The 22,129-nt window shown below is 37.2% G+C and overlaps 1 protein-coding gene across 1 annotated transcript in view; it reads right to left on the reverse strand.

The window, feature by feature from the left end:
- The window catches only part of ccdc9 (coiled-coil domain containing 9), a 36,851-nt gene extending 22,542 nt beyond the window's left edge, over positions 1 to 14,309 (reverse strand). The window contains exons 1-9 of the mRNA XM_055012219.1: positions 14,168 to 14,309; positions 12,540 to 12,592; positions 12,309 to 12,413; positions 9,394 to 9,543; positions 4,044 to 4,194; positions 3,805 to 3,968; positions 2,068 to 2,151; positions 1,610 to 1,774; positions 1,342 to 1,523 (exon numbers count right to left, since the gene is read on the reverse strand). Coding sequence (XP_054868194.1) covers positions 1,342 to 1,523; positions 1,610 to 1,774; positions 2,068 to 2,151; positions 3,805 to 3,968; positions 4,044 to 4,194; positions 9,394 to 9,543; positions 12,309 to 12,413; positions 12,540 to 12,542 — 1,004 coding nt within the window. The 5' untranslated portion in view covers positions 12,543 to 12,592; positions 14,168 to 14,309. The remainder of the gene's footprint in view (positions 1 to 1,341; positions 1,524 to 1,609; positions 1,775 to 2,067; positions 2,152 to 3,804; positions 3,969 to 4,043; positions 4,195 to 9,393; positions 9,544 to 12,308; positions 12,414 to 12,539; positions 12,593 to 14,167) is intronic.
- Positions 14,310 to 22,129: the final 7,820 nt, after the last annotated feature.

The following is a 22,129-nucleotide window of genomic DNA, read 5'->3' on the forward strand; positions in this document are numbered from 1 at the left end:
TATATTTTGTATTTGCATTTTTATGTGATGATTAGCGTACGTTTGTCTGTTAGCAACATTACTCAAAAACAGATGAACAGATTTGGATGACATTTTCAGGGAAGGTCAGAAATGACACAAGGACCAAGTGATTAGATTTTGGCAGTGATGCAGCTTATAGTCTGGATCCACAAATTTGTTAAAGATTTCTGAATCATTGTCAGATAGTGGCACAGAATCACTGTAACCATGACAACAAGTGAACACTACATCAGCTGCCTGCTGACGATCACATGATTACAATTCCACTACAAATCCACCACTGAGGACTTATCGGAACTTATCCATTAGGGATGATACAAGGAACAGTTGATTAAATTGTGGGGGTGTTTCTGAGTCCCATCACTTCCCGCTGCCCGCTACATATTTGGGTCATATGATTTGGTATCTGTACATAAGGTACACATGTATAACACACGCCTGTGCCACATGTAAGGTCAATTTGTTTGTGGGTACATCTATATTACATGGACACATTCTATGTTGCTGTGATTTCTGGTCATCAATAACTAATAAACAAATGCTGCTTTTCTGACAATGCTACATGGGGGAATGAGCAGCCTTGGAGGAGGACTGCACTCTCTGAGTGCTTTTCTAGTTTGTTATGTGTTCGAGTATGTAGAAAACTGTTTTCCTTGAAACCCGTCTGTGGTGAAAAAAAGGTTGGAATCCGCTGCTTTAACGGTCGTCATCCAACTGTTCTACGATAAAGGTCCGATTTATTGAGTTCTTCTGAGAAAATTATCCTTCTGACAGGTTCTCCATCTCTGCAGAGGGCATCTGAAGCTCTTTAAGAGTAACTACTGGGTTCTTGTTCTCCTCACCGACTAAGAATCTTCTGTTCAGTCTCACTGCTGACTCTAAAAAGAGTCCTGGTGGTTCCAAAGTTCATAGTTATTGAAGATTCTGTGCTCCTGGGAACAACCCAAGTCCTAGAAATGGTAATATACCATTGTCAGATCTATGCTTAGCCACAATTTCATCTTTTATCTTGTCTTTTTTAGGTCTACATGTCTGACACATTTGTGATTTGCATCACTTTATATACACAGGTATGTGTCTTTCTAAATTCTGTCCAATCAGTATCATATTTTAAACATGGTGACTCAACTGAGAACGAGACACAATGATTACTAAAGCAAACAGGACGACAACCTGGAGAAACACAGCAAAGATTCTGAATACTTCAGCAAATGAGATATTTCGTTCCTCTAATATTTTGTTCCTAGACGTTACCTCGTTAGATTCCATCTAATTCAATGTTCCAGTTAAAAAAAACACAATAAAAAGAAGTCTCCTCACATGTTGTCTGTCTTCTGTGCGTCCCACTCTCGTCTCCACTGTCCGGTGGCGTTGCGATGGCGAGCTAACCTCTCCTCGTCGATCTGCTCGCGTTCCTTCTTCCAGCGCAGGTACTCGGCCCTCTCCCGGCCGGTCATCGACATCGTCATGTCCACGGAGCCTTTCGGACCGGGCCTTCGACTCTGGAGACACAAAGAGGGGTCAAAAAGTGCAAATAGTGGTGACAGAAATGAAAAATTAACCATTTATGAAGAATCACATCACTCACGGTCCACTCTTTCTCCAGTTCGGCTCCTGTCTTCACATTGTCGAAGTCCAGACCTCCCCAGTTCCGTACGTGTCTCCTGCTGCCCTCCTTGCGGTCCATATCCGGCGCTGGACCTGAACGTCTCGGGTCGTCCAGGAAGTTCCGGATCGGTTTGTCCCCGTCCACCTGAAAACAGAAATTATAAACGTAATGCTCTGTAACATTCAACCTCCGAGTTTATTCAGACTGCAGCTCTTTAGGACGAATGTTGAAGCCAGATCCTGCTATATTGCTTCAAAATGTTTGTTTGGTTCCAAAAGTTATGTTGATAATAAAGTGAGATAAAGTGACATTCATGAATCATTTATTAAATTTGTAGTCGCTGTGAGTTTGGAAAGCGAGCAGAGAAATCCAAAAACCTACAAATGCACGTCATCTAACATGCAAAAACTAATTAAGATACTGTTAAACTCTCGTACCCGCTGTCCTCTCTCATATTCTGCTATTCTCTCCATTTCTTCGTTCATCTTCTCAATGTTCTGTCGCCTCTTCTCCTCCCATTCCTGCCCAAAAACAAGCATCAGCGTTAGTGACAGATCAGTTATTTTGCAAACACAGGAAGGAAAACCAACAAACCAACAGAGGAATGTTTGCAGCAATTACTTTCTGCTCATTCATGAGGTAAACATCGTTCAATCAGTCCACCAGAAGTGAGTGTATTTGTTTGCTCATGGCAGAAAAACGCACTTATTTGGAGGCCGATGTGTTATTTGGCCACGGATTTTATTATTAGCACCTCTGGTCTGCTGCCTGACTCCCCCATACAAATAAATAACTCTCTCTGATGCACTAAAACAAAAGAGTTTATTTTTATTCAATTCTGATCCTCAAAAGCAGATTTAGTCAGTTTTACATGCATCTAAATAATCAGATTACAACCACATGTAAGCTGATTTCTTAAATGTAAACAAGACATTAGGTTTTAGTGAGCAGGACGTAAAGAAACTTGATCCCAGGAGGTTGATTTCTTTGCCATGAATTCAAGTTATTGGGCTTCTTTTGGCTTTTTTAAAAATAATTTTTAAAAAATTATTCAATAAAATACACAAAATATTACAAAATAAAACAAAAACAATCACATGAAATGAAAATAAAAAGGAAAAACAAAGCTTGTTCATGGGGGAATTCTTGGATTCGTTGTGTTTTCATGTATATTTTTTATAGGGTCAAAGTAAATTTAAGATCTGTAATTTAGATTCTAAATATATTACCACATTAGTTGGTTTATTCTTCATAATTAATGACATTGTAGGGTCTCTGTTTTATATAATCTTGCTGGGTCTGAATCCTGAATAAGCATTATTGTATAGCAATATTAGTTTTTATGTGAAATCACACCATAACAGCACTACAGAGTCTTAAAATCAATGTTTAAATATCATGTTTTTACTAGAAAGCAGCTGCTGTTGAATATATATACATATAAAAAAGGGACTTGACTTGAATTTTACAGATGATTTTTATGCTTATGTGCATGATAATAGACTGTAAAGTGACACTGCAGAGCAGCTGGATGAAAACAGATATAATTAAAAGAAAAATCTGTCTGTGAATTCAAAATAACTGCATCCAAAGTTTACCTTTAACCTTTAAAATCACAGCTAGTTAAGTTATATTCCAACACATTGTGTGTCTCTATTGAGTCTTCTGTCACAGACAGAAGTAAAATAATCAAAGTATGGATCCAAAACAAGGTCAGCAGCAGAGTAGAAATCTGATTAATGACGTTCTGCTCGTATAAAACCATTCTACATCTACTGTCACACCTGCAAAACCTGGTTTATCTGAGTAGTAGGCTCAATTAAGAGCACATAAATGCATCAATATATAGCAGCTTAATTCAGGCTGCATCTTAATTTTAAACTCCAGATTAATTCTAAGCAGGTTTAACAGTATGCTGTGTTTACATTGAAAAAGTGAGAAAATTATACTCAAAACACTGCTGCAGCCTGGAAAAATGATGCTAAATTAGATTTATTAACACTATTAGCAAAGTTTAGTGTCTCTGTATTACTTTCAGTTAGTTACAAGCTTAAGTAAGTTGATTATGACGTGTTTTTTAAATGTAATTTTACTATTTATCTGAGTAACCGGCTCTCTTTAATGCAGGTAAATGCATCGATAATCAAAATACAGCTCAGTTCTTCCACACCCACCTTAGACTTCCTGTCCATTCCACCTGGCGTTCCTTCTCCTCCTCCTCCTCCTCCTCTTCCTCTCCTTCCTCCTCTACGTCCTGGACCTCCTGCCTCACCAGGTTCTCCATCTCTGGGCGTCCTCGGTTCCCACTCTCTCCTCTCTTGGCGACCTCCTCCTCCACCTCCTCCTCCTCCTCCTCCTCCTCCTCCTCCTCCTCCTCCTCCACCACCACCTCCTCCTCCACCTCCTCCTCCACCTCCTCTCTGACCTCCTCGGCCCAACCGACCAGAGCCCGTCCTCCTGGGGGGGCTGCGACCATCGCTCTGCCCTCTGTGGCCGTCGCTCTCCTCCGACGACTTCCGGCCGCGAGGAGTTGCAGGTTTCCAGTCGTTCACGACTCTTTTCTCCTGCAAGGACCAAACACAGCAGACGTTACGGGTATTTTACAGCACCGTATTTACATATTTTTTCAACAATATCTGGATTAATTTTCAACAACAGCAGACTAAGGCTGAAACAATTCCTTGAGTTATTCCAGTAATTCGACTACTGAAATTCCTCAAGGCTAAATTCTCAGAATGGAGGCTTTTTTTAATCCACTTCATACTAGACCCCAGGTCAATAACTAAAACAGACTTCATCCGATTTTAAATTTGACGGGACGCTTCTATTTTAACAGGTGCAGCTTTTCTAGTGTTTACGGCATTTATTCCACCAGAGGCTGAACTATGAAGCCAGTTTATTATAGTCAGACTTTCTTTTTGTGAGTCGACAAAAACTAAAACCTCAGTCAGAGTTAACAGGTATGAAGGTGGTTTTCTACTCTTTGTTCACTCAGACTTTGTGCTTCAAACTCGTCACACAAACAGGAGAGTTTAATGACCATTTGACTCGTTTTTGACACAACTAAATGGTTGTGAAAATCATGAACAGGTTGTTTAAATGGAGAATGAGGAACATAAAAATTTATGACAGCAAAAAGAAGCGACTGGAAATGATGTAAGACAGGAATGCTGGTAGAAAACTGTTAACAGACAGCTGCAAAATAAAACTATAAAGTTCATATATTCAGACATGATATTGTATTGAAGTGCATGTAGGTCTGACACTGTCTGCATTTAATTTATCAATAATCGACCGATAATTTATTGATAATCAGGAAAATGTCAAATATCGGCTACGATTCTCCGCCAGGGTGATCATCGGTCTGTCCCTAATATCTAGAATATTTTTTATCATTTGTCTGATCTGGTGTCTAATAGCTGGTCTGCGAGTTGTTTCTTCCAGAGCTTTTTAGCATTTAGAAAGCCAAGGTTTTATTTTAGAATTGTGTTCTTTTGGATACAGACAGAGAAGAAATAACTCAGGATCCACAGAAATTCTTCCTGAAATGAACCGACATCTTCCCATCGCTGTATATTTTAATCCGTGTCTCTGTCTGAGCATGAAAAATTGTTTGCTCACACAAAAAATAACTTGTCGTGTTTGAACCCGTTAGAAACCAGTGTTATATTTGCATTTCAGGCTGTTATAATAGTTTTTTTCTCTACGTTCTGACTGAAATGACTTGAAGGTCGTATTATTTTCTGCTGCAATCCAAACAGAACTCATGCTAAAATCACAGATCTCAGCAAGTTTTGTTTGTGTATACGCTACTATTACCTAATATTTTATTCTTAAATGTCTAGGAAGATGGTGGAAAAAAAAAATCCCTGTTCTGAATTTAACTCCTGCACTTTGGAACAGATTCAATCTCCCCAGTCTAAAGAATGGCTGCTGTTTAAAGTTCAGAAGATTAATCTGTGCTATGGATTATGCAAAACTATGATACGATGAAGTCAGAGAGAGGCTGAGAGGTGACGAACAAGACAGGAAGAGACAGGAAATGTACATGAGTTTCTCTAAAAGCCCTTCAAATGGACTGATCCGGAGCTTTAGAGACTATTCAGCAGAGTAACAATGGACCAAATTTGAAGCTTTAAACTGTGAATCGCTACTCAGTCAGGCAGCTAAATGTGCAGAACTGATGCATCCCTGTTGCTCTTCAGGCTCTACTTTGTCTGATAACCTTTGCTGGTTGAACACCGGAGGTCTGCAGTAATTTCTGAGACAATCTGGACCTCAGCGGGAGATCGCCGCTCTGTTACACCGACGTCCATCTTGGACCTGATTAGCAGCAAATTCAGCTTCAACCCACAGGAAGCTGATTAGAAACATGCAACAAATCCCATCTTGGAGCACCTAATTAAAGCGGCTGTATTTTATATTTTCGTATTAAAATCTAACATGACAAATCTGCAGAGCGCAACTTTGCTGTTTTTGTTCACTCTTGCAGTGTTTGGCTGCAGCAGTGGATGTTTTCGGGGACAAATATCTGAAAAGCTACTGCACCTAAGCAGCAGACGACTCAGTTAGCGACTAGCTTCTGATCGGTGGAGCATTCAGCGGCTAAAGAGCCAAATATCCCCCACAAGACTCCACTGTGACCAAAATCAGAGATAAAAAAAAGGACAGAATATTGGACTTAAATTAACCAGGAGACCATAAATAAAACTCTACATGATTAATAATGCTGCTCTGTAGCTTAAAATGTGCTTACAAGTTGCTAAAAACATCAAGTACTACAGGATTAGCCGTGCTTTTATTGTGAAAATGTTATTTGAAAGCCTATAGTCTTTGAACTTGTCAGCTAAAGGTATATTATTATATCGTTATCATTTATTATTTTAGATTTTAACTTCATAAATTACTTGGACATGTTCCTTATTTGTTTTTTTCTTTGTCTCTTAGCGTGACTTTAAGTTTAATAATATGTAATAAAGCTAAGGTAGAGTTTAAAACAGTATTTTAATGAGCTTTTGCATGTTAGACGGCGTGCATTTGCAGCATTTTGGATTTCTCTACTCAGTTTCTAAACTCACAAACACAACAAAGATGCCTCATTTGATTATTGATTTATTAATTTCATCTTATCTCTCTTAAATATCAACATAACTTGTGTTTTTTCCATCCACACCAAAATACTGCAAACTTTTTCTTCAGCTTAAAAAGCGATTTTTAGGAAAACGTACTAGCAAAGATAACATAATATGTTTGTCCAGCGTGTGTTAATGTGGTTCTGGTGATCGGTTAATTATTAAAAGCCCTTGTTGTTAATCAGATTTAATCTAATTTCTTCCTACAGCACGTTTGAAAATAACTTCAGTTCACCAAAGTGCTGCATGTTTACAGATAAGAAGCAAGAAAATACATGCTGATGGATGATGGGAATGTTAAATATAGATGTATAGACAATATAAAACTAGTAAAACTAAATAAAATAGCATAAAATACTGAAATAGGCAAAAGAGGAGAGCCACGTGTAAGATTAACTCCTAAAACTAAAATTAATGTGATATTTTAGCACCATTACGAGCAGCCAAAAGCCAATGAAAACATGTCTTTGTCTTGAAAATATCAATGAAGGAGGAACATTTGATTGAAAGAAGAAGGCCGTTTCATAGCTTAGATAATAAGAGATGCAAAAAACCAGAAGCAAATCGAATACAGGCATAAAGATCTGGATAAACAGATCACAGAGGCAGTTTTCCAGGACGGTTCGGTGGTTAAACATGTTGACTGAGGTTTATATGGCACCGTTTTCTGCAGTTATAACATTACGTTGGTTAAACAGGTACAACGGGTTCAATCATCTCGTCTCTGTTTTTAGACGATTACCAGATCAGCGTTTGTCAAATCAAATCTGTCCACAGCAGAAGCAGAAAACAGACGAATGCTCTCCTCATAAACTCTCGCTGCGTAACTTCTGGGATGGTCGGTCTCTGCCGTGTTTTAATTTTACGCCGCCAGCTTCATTATTTTCTGCAGCCTGATAATTCTTCTTTCAATACGGCCAGTCTTATTAGGCCCTTAAGAGCTCACGGCAAAATTATTCAGCGGGACGTCTTTATTGCAAAACTTACAGGATTCCTGCATCAGTGTGATGAAGTGCTGATTTACAGGTATTTAATTCACAACTCCCAGATTAATTCATAGACTAAAAACATAACATCACAACAGAACACTTTATCCATTATCACTAAAGCATATGGACCTCACTATTATGGCTGTTTTAGTACTTTATTCTATATTATAGAAGATATTATTGGTTTGATCTTGTCCTCATGTTTTGCACATGACTTCGGTCGACTCATATTGTTTTTAAACATGCTAAAACAATAAATGAATCAGATCTGATGTAAGATTTTTCTTGATGCAAACCATCTAATTATTTAAAAAGAGCCAAAAAAAAACCAACATTATGTTTTTACATTGACTAAAAACACAATTTGAGTTAACTTTAAAGTAGCTGACTCTGTCGACTACTTAGTTTTGTTGGAAAGGTTACGAAATATTGTTTTTTCTAAGAATTATTGGTTCAGGAACTATTATTCTGGGCGCATGCAGTCAGTGAGCGTGGAGGGTCTTCTCTCAGTTCACAAAGGTGTCCCGCAGGGTTCAATACTTGGTCCAACACTCTTTAACATTTACATCAACGGGTCTCCATATTGGTCTGTAATGTAAATCTGACCTTCTCCCAACTATAATACCTACCCAAAGATCAGAGAGAATCCTCAGAACTGATGCTGGTATTGCCTGCATGTACTGCTACTCCGTCGGTGTCACTTCAGGCATTGGTAAACATTACTCGTAACCTAAGTCACTTGAGTCTTCAGTGTGTCTCTCTGTGTCTGCCTCAACATCACTGAACTTCCACAACAGCACCCAGGATGCATAATGTTAAAAAACAGCAAGATTGGGCGCCCAGATAGCTCAACTGGTCGAGCGGGCGACCCATAAACTGGGGCTAGATTCGCCAACGCAGCAGCCTGGGTTTGATTCCAGCTCACAGCCCTTTGCTCCAGGTCTCCTCCCATTCTTCTCCCTACTTTCTTGTCTGACTCTCTACTAGCCTGTCAAATAAAGCCAACAAAAAGGGCAAAAAAGTAACTTAAAAAAAAGAAATATTTACATCAACAATATAACCCACACCGTAACCAATTCGCACATCCATCTGTACGTCGATGACACCATTGTCTATACATCTAGTCCCTCCCTCCACACTGAACTGTCTGCGCTACAGAGTAGCTTCAATAACACACATATCAGTTAGAGTAACACTTCAATACCACTGCACCTGCTTATAGCCTTTCTATGTATGATTTGCTGTACATGTAATCTGTTTTTGTTGTTCATCTTGTTTGTGTGCCGCCTCGTGGCCAGGTCGCTATTCAAAATCAGTTCTCAACTAACTTACCTGATTAAATTAATACTATTTTAAAAATAAAATAGTTTCTGTCCTATTCGTGTAATAAAGTGTGCAGAGGAGTGCTGCAGGGCATTATGGGATACAGACAGACAGGTGTGTGGTTGGATAACAGTAATAACAATCTGTCAGACTTGAGAACTTCTGTCTGCAGACTGGTCGTAAAACAGATGTTGTCTTTTAAAAGCACCAAATGATGGGCAGATGTTCCACAGTGTTCTTATAATAGAGTCATTTTCAGATTTAATGTGTCTGTTTGTGATGAAAAACACAAACTGGTGCCATCATCTGAAAAACTCACCCCTGCCGGTTTAGAAAGGTCGACTGTGACGGTGAAGTTTTCTTTCTCTGTCTTCCGCCTGTCCGTCTCCGGCTCGTGGGGGCGGGGCTTACGAGGTGTCGTCACGGCGATGCCCTCCTGCTCTGCCTTCTTCTTGTCCTCCTCTATTTCCTGTCGGGATTGAGTAACAAACAGTGAGCGAGACGAAGGCTGCATCCCAAATCCAAACTCTAGACTAATTCGAAATAAGTACAGCAGGACTTGTTCCTATTAAAAAGTCAAAAAATCAACTATAATATTGGTCTGCAAAATAAAAAAGGTGCTGCTGCTAATGCATGAAGGAAAGTAGGAGCTACTCCAAGGTGCGTTATTTGTCTTGCAATATTTACGGGCTTACAATCGGGACCCGAGTATCTAATTTCATACCATTTCACGTGGATATGTGTGCTTATGTGACAATAAAAAAATAAAAAAAAAACTTGAAAAATGATGGTAAACTATCCCTGTGAACACCATTTGTAAAGTTTAAGTGTCTCTGTATCACCTCTAGTTAGGAACAAGTTTAAATATGTTGATTTTTTTCTGTATAGTAACAGTAAAAACAGTACACTAGTGCCATTAGTATATAGTACAACATTACGACACACTAAATCCTATCAGCACCATGAACCGCAATAATATTAAACTAGACAGAACAGAATTAAAATGTAATTTACTATTCATTTTTTAATATTTATAGATGTTCTTTTAAGAGTAGAAACCTTAAACACAATTCTTTTTAAATGTACAGCAGTTGTTAAAAAAAACAAACAAATAACGCCAACAAAAATCGAAAGTAAAAGCACAGTAAAAGGAGAAAATAAAGTGATAAAGAGCCTGTACTTTGTTATTGTGTCTAACAGATCATTTATCCAACCTATCAGACCTGATGAATTGAATTATTGCAACTCATAGCTGTTTTCTGGTGGGAGAACCTGGCCTCTTACAGTATCCAAAGGGTTTGATAAAGTTTATCCATCCTTTCCAACAATCATTGAATATAAATGACTCATACTGGATCTCAAAGTAAATGTCAGAAACAAGATCTTATGCATTTTCGGCACTGCATTACTTATGTTATGTCTTTTTTATTAGTAACATCTGGTACAAGAATTTCCTTCAGGATTAATAAAGTTTTATTTCATCTTATTTTATATTAAACCAGTCTAATAATGTGGTCAGTCCCTGAAGTCACAGTTCATCAGTGCAGCTTTTCTTTTAGATATATAGAACTTGGAGAAAACAGCAAGCTGTGGCGGTGTCTCGGCCAAGTACAGGACGTGGACATGAAAATCTGTTTTGACTTTTAAAACCTTTTCCGTGTCATCTCTGATCATCATTCTGCAGCTGGAAATCCCAAGACATCATCGAAACACACATAACGGTGATCTTCCTTATTAAATATTTCAGCAATGTGGTGGTTCAGCTGTGAGAAGCTAAAATAACCCTTCAACTCCTGCAAGTTTTAAATGAGGAATTCCCAAAGAAAATCCAAATATTTATTCAGATTTCACTCCTGACACTTTATGCGTAATTTACAATTGAAAAAGTAAACAATTTTAAACAGGTATGTGAAGGAAAAAATACTTTTTCCCCTTCCTCAGGTCATCCCAAACAATATTCCAACAGGCAGATGATGTAGGAGGAAGCTATGACACAACTCTGCTCTGGTCAAGATCAGATATCGTCTATTCTGACTTGACAAAGCAGACGTGTTGTCTCCATATTGGTCTGTAATCTAAATATAACCATCTCCCAACTACAATATATACCAGAAGATCAGAGAGAATCCTCAGAACTGATGTTGACATTGCTCTTGCATGAACTGCTGCTTAGTCGATGTCACTTTTCCTGATATCAGTAAACCTTACTCACAACCTAAGTCATCCGAGTCTCCAGTGTGTCTCTCTGTGTCTGCCTCGACATCGCTGAACTTCCACAACAACGTAAACATTTTTTCTAGCTTAGCATAAAAATAAGGCACTCTGAAAAAAACACTGTAAATTCACAAGGACGGATTCTGACACATGAACTCCTGAGCTCTAGACATGATGAGGGCATCACTTCATCTGCCTCTCTTCTTACCATGATGCCTCCATCACTTTGGAACAGAGTAAATCTGGACTCATCAGACCACATGACCTTCTTCCATTGCTCCAGAGTCCAACCTTTATGCTACCTAGCAAACTGAAGCCTTTTATTCCATTTAGCTTTACTGGTCAGTGGTTTTCTTAGAGCTACAGCTGTTAAGTCCCAATCAATGGAGTTCCCTTCGCATTGTGCGTGTAGAAATACTCTTACTTTCACTATTAAACATAGCCGTGAGTTCTACTGTTGATTTCCTGTGATCATCTAAGAGTTTGTTCCTTGTAGACGATGGTTCTCCACTATCCTTCATGTTTTAATAATGCGATGGACGGTTCTTAATCTGATTTTAGTAGTTTCAGAAATCTCCTTAGTTGTTTTCTTTGCTTGATGAGGCCAATAATTCCATCCTTCTGAGACAGATTAACATCCTTTCCATGACCACAGGATATGTCTTCCAACATTTAAGAAATGAGAAGCTCATCACTGCATCAGCTAGGGTTAAATGAGTTGTTGTAGCTGAAACATGTTCATCACTGCAGTAATTATCCAATGGAAGGATCTTACCTATTTGTTTAGTTAAATACAGGTGGCGACTTTGTTTTTTTGGACAGGTAGTGTATTGTTATACAGAAATTGACGATTTCTTCTCAAATTCTTCAGTTCAGCCGTTTAATTTTGAGATATTTCAGAGTTTCTAAATGACAATGGAAATGGAAGTTGTATTTTAGCATTTCTATAGTAGCATCCCCAACTTAATAGACCATGACAAAGGTGCATTTTACGTGTAAAACCCAAGAAAACCTCCTCACCTGGTACCTCTTGACCAGAGCTTCATTCTTCTTCCTCAGAGCTTCGATTCGTCTGTCCAGCTCTGCATCTTTCTCCTCCTTGGTCTTAAGATCCACCGCTGAAGACTGGCAACGAGAGGAGAAAAGATTTTTCATATTCAAATAGTGTTTTGTTACCTGCAAGATGTATACAAACTTCACTAAAGCCTATAACGTTGTGTTCACAGTGTCTTTTCTTTGCTTTTTACTCACCATAGCTGCCTCTGACTTGTCTTTATACACAGGTGGACGTCTGTTTGTTCCTCCTGTAATGAGGAAGATGATGCTTTTACCACTAGCTGCTTTATTAAACAATTTAAAAGTCCCTTCTACTTAAAATTTGATTTATTTATTGCTTGTTTATGTGATGTTTCATCGTCATTGTGCAGAAAAATGTCTGTGAATTTGTTATATCAATTTTTGGTCTTAAAATGGCAAAAATCGTGGCAAATTAACGTTATAATCTGCTAAAGACTTATGTAACATCTTTAAATGTCAAAAAATCCAAAGATATTGATATTTTCTTTCATGAATGACAAAGAAAATTAGCAAACCATATAATCTAAGAAGCTACAGGCCACATATGTTTGGCATTACTGTTTAAAACAAACACTGAAATGATTAGTAACTTATCATGGAAACAGCTTTTTAGTTTAAAATGCCAACTGCATGAATGATAGATGCATTAACACAGAAAATATACAGTGACACAGGAGACATTTAAAGTCTTGCACTTCAACTTTTCAAATAACACTTTAATGTTAAGCACTACAGGGTGCATATCAGATTAGATATGATATTTAGCTTTTTTTTTTTTTTTTTTTTTTTACACAGTTACCAGTGTATTTTTTAACCAGTTACCCATAAAATAAATACATTTAGTGTGTCTTTTATCAAAATCTGTAGTCACTAATCTGTGGATTTGATTGATTACACATAGCATCAATACTGGAGAATAAATGTGGAAAAGTTGTCTTTAAACTAAACATTTGCAAAATATAAACACACAAAGATTTCAATAAAGCTAGGTGTAGGGGTTATTTGAACTTTTGACAGAGACTTTCCTTTTTACTGCGCATACATTATCAGGCATTTTTGATTACTAATAATTGGTATCAGTCCTGGAGAAAAACATATTGCAGGAGATAAATTAGTTTTGATGAGGCAGAGGTATGATCTTTAAATCTGAGTGGTATTTTTTAACTTCATCAATTCAGAATATTTGATGGCTGCAGCACAAGTAACGTGCATGGATTTGGTTCGTTTTTAGTCAATATTTTGCACTATATTTTAAAGGAATTATGAAAACAATGCACTGGTTACGCCTAAAATGTCGACTGTAGCTGGCTGCAGTCCCACTTGGCTTCTCTCTGAGGTCAGTTTGCTTTGAGACTTGGACTGATGAAGGGGATAGTTAATCACAGGTAAGGTTACAGCCAGGTGTGTGTGTCTCTGTGTCTCTTTGTGTGTGTGAGGAACACAACAACCCAATCGAATAAATCCTCGATGCGTTTCCAAAGCTTCTGTAAGCGTCTTAGAGCTGCACACAGGACGCAGATATATGCTACCTGACCCACAGCAGCAGCACCCTTACAAAACACAGACCCTCCAGAGGCTGAATAATCACATTAAACTCTGATAAAGTGTCCCTCTGTTCCATTTTATCTCCTCCCGGTGTCTCCTGACCGGTAACGTGAACACACCGAGCCATGTCTGAGCGGCTACAAAGCGCCGAACCGTCCGCGGTGGGAACAGAAACCTCCGCAGCGGCCCGAACGACGCGCAGAAATCCCGCAGAGGAGCCGTCAACAGGCGTTTCAGTCACGGTTTGTCGGTGTTACCTGTTCCCGGTGGACTTGGTCCGGCAGTAACGAGCCGTTAAGACCGTTCGGACTGTTTGGACTCGCTGCTCGCTGCCAAATCCTGCTCCTCACCGTGGCGTCACTGTCCGGCTTCCTGTTAGCCGCGGCTAACTTCCTGCCAAATAGAGAGCCAGTCGGTGGTTTTAAAGAGACAGCGCTGCTCCGGGAAAAAAATATGGATTTAGGTTAACATTATTCTACCAGTTGAGACGTAAAGTGTTGCTTATCAACGTTTTTATAAGCGTGGGGAAAAACATTTGATAATATGACTTAAATAAAAAGTTTTTAAAGTTTTAGAGCAGGTGTAATTACCATGTTGACCACTAGGGGGCGGCAGCGGCCAACCGACCAGATTCACCCACAGACCACAGTTCATTAGAGGTAATATACAGTCTATTAAGTACTAATATGCACTCTGTGAGTACTAATATACATTCTATGAGTACTAATATACACTCTATGAGTACTAATATACATTCTATGAGTACTAATATACACTCTAGGAGTACTAATATACATTCTATGAGTACTAATATACATTCTATGAGTTCCAATATACAGTCTAAGATTAGTAATATACATTCAATGAGTAGTAATATACAGTCTATGAGTAGTAGTATACAGTCTATGAGTAGTAGCATGCAGTCTATTAGTAGTAATATATAGTCTATGAGTAGTAGTATACAGTATATGAGTAGTGATGTACAGTATATGAGTACTAATTTACAGTCGAGGAGTAGTAATATATCGTGTAATTTACAGTCTATGAATGGTAATATGAACTTTTAAAGTAGTAATATACAGGTTATTAATAATATACAGCCTATGAGTAGTAATATACAGCCTATGAGTAGTAATATACAGTTTCTGAGTAGTAATACACAGTTTTATAGCAGTAATATGCAACCTTTGGGTGGTGATATACAGTTTAAAACAGTAACATAAATTTTTTTAAGCAGTAAAATATAGTCTATGAGTAGAAATGTACAGTGTATGAATGGTAATATACCGTTTTAAAGCAGTAATATACAGTTTATAAGCAGTAACATACAGGTTGTAGACTAGAATATAGAGTAAGACACAGATGACATTGTTTAACTAGGTAGCAAACTTTAAGGCTTCTTCAAGGTATCTATGGCATGTTTATGAAGCAAAAGACGATTTTTTAGGTTCGATTTTCTTGCTGAATTTTGAGTTTTGTGTTTTTAATGTATGCATTTATGTCCCTTAATGTGTGTATTTGTGGAATTTTATGTAATTTACAGACCCATCTGGGAACAGTTATTGCAGATTTGTTCAGACTTTATCAATTCATGTCATATACTCATCCCTGCACAACTATATTTTAAACAAACTATTAAATACAGAATGATGTCATGCTTAAAAACACGTAAAGCAACTGCAAAATCTTGCTCTTTTCCTGCTTCTCTGTTTCATACACAGACATGACAGACGATCCTGTGGCCCAGTTTCGGTGGACACAGTCAAAACAAACAGCCGCTCTGTTGTCGGGCAGAACACTGAGCAATGACCACGCAGGATTTGCTAATCACCTGATAAGATCTAGCAACCGGAGCCGGTGTATCTGTGTCATCACATCACCAGAAGACACCCAGAGGAGACCTGCTGCCAGAGTAAAAGGTGCTACAGGTGGGAGGACGACAGCATCGCTCCCACTGATAACACCAGTTCAATGATTGAACAGCATGCAGACCAGCACGGTGTAACATGAAATAACCTGACAGGGCGTGACCTGAAGTGGTCTTTCTCAGAGAAGATATCTCGGCCTGTCACTCCAGGAAAAGCACATGCATAAATAATGAAGTTATTAATGGCTGGATTCCATTGGGTGGCTCGCTGTGTAATGCTATTGTGGCTCACTGGGAGAAAACCTGAGAGTTTTTCTTCCTATGAAAACTCCAAATGTCTGTTTATGGATATCTGATGTAACAGGAAGTCACATGGTGTCACACATTTTGACACAAGTCATTGTGGTGAAACAAAAAAATGTGACCTGAAGTCGATGTGGCATGAGCTGAACTGAACATAAAAGTAAACTCAAGACATTAGACCTCATGACCCTGCACAGCTAGAAGCTATATCGCATACAAGGTCATGTGAGGTAACATGATGTGACAACATGATGTAACGTACCATGATGTAATGTTATGTAAGGTAACGTCATGTGACATCTAAAACAACAATACAATAAACTTTACAATTGTTAGATGATGTTGGAATAACACCACACAACTTGATGTGACATAGCATCACATAGAACAGCTTTCAAAAATATAAGAGCATAGCATGACATGACATGACAAGACATAGCATAGCATACCATAGCATAGCATAGGAGCGTATATCATGACATGACATGAAATGGTATAGAAGGACATAGCATAGCATAACATAATATTACAGTACATACCATATGCTATCATAACATGACATAACATAGCATGACATGACATGCCATCACATAGCACAGCATAGCATGACATGAAATGGCATAGAAGGACATAGCATACCATAACATAATATTACAGTACATACCATATGATATCAAAACATGACATGATATAACATCCCATAGCATAGTATAGCCATACCATAACAGAGCATAGCCTAGCACGGCATAGCATACCACTACAAAACGTGACATAGTGTAGCATAGCATTGCATAAAATAACATAACATAAAATAACATGAAATTACACACGACATTAAATGACATGACATGATATGACATCACATAGCATAGCAGAGTATATCATGACATGACCTGGCATAGTAGGACATAGCATAGCATAACATAGCATTACAATACATAGCGTATCATAGCATAGCATAGCACAGTGCAGTGTAGACCAGCACACCATAGAATAGCTGAGTATATCATGACATGACATGGCATAGTAGGACAGAGCATAGCATGACATCACATAGCATAGTATAGCATGGCATACCATAACACAGCAAAGCATAGCACACAATAGCATACCATTACATAGCACAGCATAGCATAGCATAGCAATACATAAAGTAATATGACATGACACATGACATTGCATGGCATAGCATAGCATAGCATAGCGTAGCATAGCATAGCATAGCATAGCATAGCATAGCATAACATAATATTGGATATCATAGCATAGCATTAAAAAGCTTAGCACAGCCTAGCATAGCGTACCACAATGTGGCATATAGCATAGCATAGCATATAACAACATAGTGTAACATAGTATAGCAATGCATAGTATAACATGACATGATGTGGCATGACATGACATAGCATAGCATAGCATACTACAATGTAGCATAACAAAGCATTGCATATAACAACATAGTGTAGCATAGTATTGCATTGCATAACATGGCATGACATAGGATAGCAAAACATAACCTAGCACAGCATAGCATAGCATAGCATATATTACCACAAAAACAAAGCATATTTGGCTCGTATATGCATTGTTTTTATATGCATTGTTTTATATAGACTTTGAAAATTACTATTATGTTTTGTAAGCTCATTCCTGTATATTTTACCATTTAGTACATAAAGTATAAGTTCTATAAACATGCTCACACACTCATAATAATAATAAAAAATAATAATACATTTTATTTATAGGCGCCTTTCAGAACACTCAAGGTCACCGTTCAGAGGAAACACAGATAAAAACACATTCAAATATACAGTATAAAATGTAAGAATTTAATAGCTCACACAGTGTCTCAGCTAACAAATAATCTGATGGACTTGTTAGAAAACGCTTTACTTAAAGTTTTAATGCTGTCAGGCTGCTGTTTTATTAATTGTGACCTATTACATCACGGGCCAGCAGCGGCCCATGTACGCCGGATTAATCAGAGCATAGATATCTTGTAGGTGACCTGCTAGTTGGAAACGTCCTGGTGCTGAGACATGGATCTCCTTTCACTGTGGGCCTCGGCGATGAGCTCATTGTTGTGAGAACCAAACAACAGCCTCCCCGGGGAACGACACGAGAACCCTGGAGGCTCTGATCACGGAGAGAGGAAAGTGACGATGGTTTCTCATGTTGACATAAACAAGCAGCACTCAGGGGTTTACACTGCAGAGTCAGTGAATGCACGAAGCATCTTTTAGCAGAGGCTTCACTTAGTCAATAGACAGTCAAAAGTTTCCTCTGAGGATAGGGAAAATACCTGATGTTGGCCTGTGTCTGACTGGAGGCAGAAAAACTCTTTATTTAGCCTTAAAAAAGAAATTTTGTGTCTTATATTTGCTCAAAAAACAAGCATTTTTTGCACATTTATCCACTGAAATGCTAAAACATTATATGGAATGTTTGTAAAATCTAATGTAAAACTGAAACTGCTCCTCCAGATGGTTCAGTTCTTGCCTCCTAATTAAAATCAAACCCAACATGATATGCCATCATATAGCATAGCATAGCATACAACTACATAACATCACATAGCGTAGCATAGCAATGCATAAAATAACATAACATAAAATAACATGAAATGAGACATGATGTGAAATGACATTACATGGCATATGACATCACGTAGCATGGCATAGCATAGCACAGCACAGGCTAGCATATCATAGCATAGCAGAGTATATCATGACATGACATGGCATAGTAGGACATAGCATAACATAACATAGTATTACATCACATAGCATAGCATAGCATAGCATAAAATAACATGACATGCCAAAACATAGCATAGCATAGCAGAATGTTAGATAACATGGCATAACATGACATGATATAACATCCCATAGCATAGTATACTATGGCCTACCATAACATAGCATAGCATAGCACAGCATAGCACACAACTACATAACATAACATGGCGTAGCATAGCACTGCATAAAATAACATCACATAAAATGACATGAAACGACACGACATGAAATTGCATGACATGACACATGACATCATATAGCATAGCACAGCATAGCATAGCACAAACTAGCATACCATAGCATAGCATAGCAGAGTATATCATGACATGACATGGCATGGCATAGTACGACATAGCATAGCATAACATAATGTTACATTACATGGCATATCATAGCATGACATGATATACATCCTATAGTATAGTATACCATGGCGTACCATAGCATAGCATACAACTACATAACATCATATAGCATAGCATAGCACAAAGTCAGTGAGTGCAGAGGGTACAGCTCCACTTGGTCAATAGCGAGTCGAAAGTTTCCTCTGAGGATCTGGAAAACACCTGATGTTGACCTGTGTCTGACTAGAAGCCTTAATAAAGAAATTTTGTGTCTTATATTTGCTCAAAAAAACGAGCATTTTTTGCACATTTATCCACTGAAATGCTAAAAAATTATATGGAATGTTTATAAAATCTAATGTAAAACTGAAACTGTTCCTCCAGATGGTTCAGTTCTCGCCTCCTAATGAAAATCAAGCCCGACATAAACAGTCATTATGTTTCTGATGTAGTTAGAAGTGTCAGACGGTGGTCAAAGATCCCTGCAGGTTGGGGTTTCGCAACTATTCCAATTACTTAGAAACACATCATTCCACACTTCACCATCAAAATTTAAATTCACTCGCAGGTGGATTTTTGGTTTTAATATAAATTATGACTATTCCAGTTCTTTCTAGTCCCTCCAGACATGCTGTAAGACGTATGAAAACACTCTGTTATGATTTTTTCCATAACAAAGTTCAATTACCTGATTAGAATTTCCCAGAATGACATCTATGAATATGCAAATATGGCTCATTTCTAAAGTTTAACTTGAGATTAGGCCGAGCTTTCCGCCGCAAACTGAAACAAACGAGCCCGTTATCTTTCATAATTCATCCTTCCTATTCCTAAACTTGTTTGTCAAAGCTTCATGTAAGAAACGAACGTATAAATGGGTTTATTTTTCTGCTCTGCCTCAGTCCACCCCAAGCTTCTGTCCTTGTTTGGCCTCTCCTTTGCAGACGCCGTTTGCTCTCCGAGATGACGACCAGACAGATTTCTTTTGACAGGACTTTGGCTGATTGAAGTCTTGCGTTCTTTATTTAGCAAAATCTGTGTCTCCGTCTTTCTTCGAACAAAGCTGGACGTGTTGATCTTCTGATGGTGAGATCATGTTTGGTCTGCTCAGATTTAACTGATCCACTTTAGGGTCCTAAAGTGACGAGCGCTGCCTCCTTAGAAACCTTCAGTCCAGACGTGATTTGAGCTCCTCTTTGCTCAGAATAACAATCAGATTTCTTTCACTTACTTCTGATTCCACGTTTACCACGATGACAATGTGAGATAATGAGCAACGTTCTGGGAGAAGGTTTCGAGTGGCTGCAGGTTGATTTACCTGAACAAATCTCTGATGAATCCTGATGATCCACCTGAGTGTTTTCTGAACGCTGCTTTAATGGAATAACACAACTAAAGCTAATCTGAGAAGATTTAACACGGTCACTGGACTGTCAAAAGTGTCATTTTATGGAATTTTTCCTTCTTATTTAACAGATTTCTTTCACATTTTTTAAAGACACACAAAAAATAATTCCATAAAAAACAAGATCTTTGAAATATACAAGATTTTTATGTAAAAATTCAATATACTTGCTGTGATTTCAACTTAACTGTCTATTTTTAAAATTCTAATCACGTGTTTGTTTAATACCTGTAGTTTTGCATTTTTAAAAGTTAATTTTACAGTTGGACACACTTTTTTAGCATTAAAAGTTTGTCAGATATATAAGGTTTTTATGCAAAGGTACATGTAAAAACTCATACTTTTTATAATTTTATTTTTTACATAAAATGATAATAAAGCTCAACAAATAATGGCATTTTTCTGCAGTTTTAAGCCTGATTAGTCGTATTATTACGTCTTTCAGTCGTATTTACAGATAATTTCACTATTTTTTATGTGTAAATATCATTGATTAATCAATAAAAAGCCACAAATAATCCACATTATGCAAAATGAAGACTAGAATGTGTATTTAAAATATGGATGTATTCACTTTTTTCTTTGTTTTATTCAATCTATTATTTTAATTCTAATCACATATATTTTTTAATAGCCATAGGTTTGCACTTTTAAAAAGGTAAAAATGTTAATTTTATAGTTGGACACATTTTTTTTAACATTAAAAGTTTCTCAAATCTATAAAATTTTTATGCAAAAGTACATGTAAAAAACTCATATTATACTTGATGTTATTTAATATTAACACCAAATTCTTGCAACAGAATTTAGACATTCTTCTTCATTTTTTAACATAAAAATAATAATAAAATTCAACTAATAATGGTATTTCTCTGCCGTTTCAAGCCTGATTATTTATATTGCAACGTTATTCAGCCATATTTACAAATAATGTCAATTTTTTTTATGTGTAAAATTTCTTAATCAATAAAAAAGCTACAAATAATCCACATTATGCAAAATTAAGACTAGAATGTCTATTTTAATTATAGATTTATTTTTTTAAGTTATTCTATATTTTTTACAGTAGTTTTGGTTCCCCAGCTGTTAGAATATTACAGTTTATTTTACATTTTGTTTTGCAGTGTGTAGCTGTTTTTATTTAACAGACTTTCTTCACATTTTTGAAATACACAAAAATATTAATACCATAAAAAAACAAGATCTTCGAAATATACAAGATTTTTATATACATTTTTAAATGTAAAAAGTCAATACATATATATCGTCGACAGTATATTTACAGTATTTTGTTTCAAGATTTTATTATTTTGGCATAAAATTCTTTTTACAAGATTTTTTAAACATACATAACATGATAAAATTTAACTCATTATGGTAATTTTCTTGAGTATTAAGCCTGATTATTTGCTTTAAAACATTTGTCAACTGCATCAGTGTGTAGGTGTTTTCACCGTTTTTAAATATATGTAAATATCCTTCATTATACATTAAAAACC

Source organism: Amphiprion ocellaris, chromosome 7, assembly GCF_022539595.1.
Source record: "Amphiprion ocellaris isolate individual 3 ecotype Okinawa chromosome 7, ASM2253959v1, whole genome shotgun sequence".
NCBI lineage: Eukaryota > Metazoa > Chordata > Actinopteri > Pomacentridae > Amphiprion > Amphiprion ocellaris.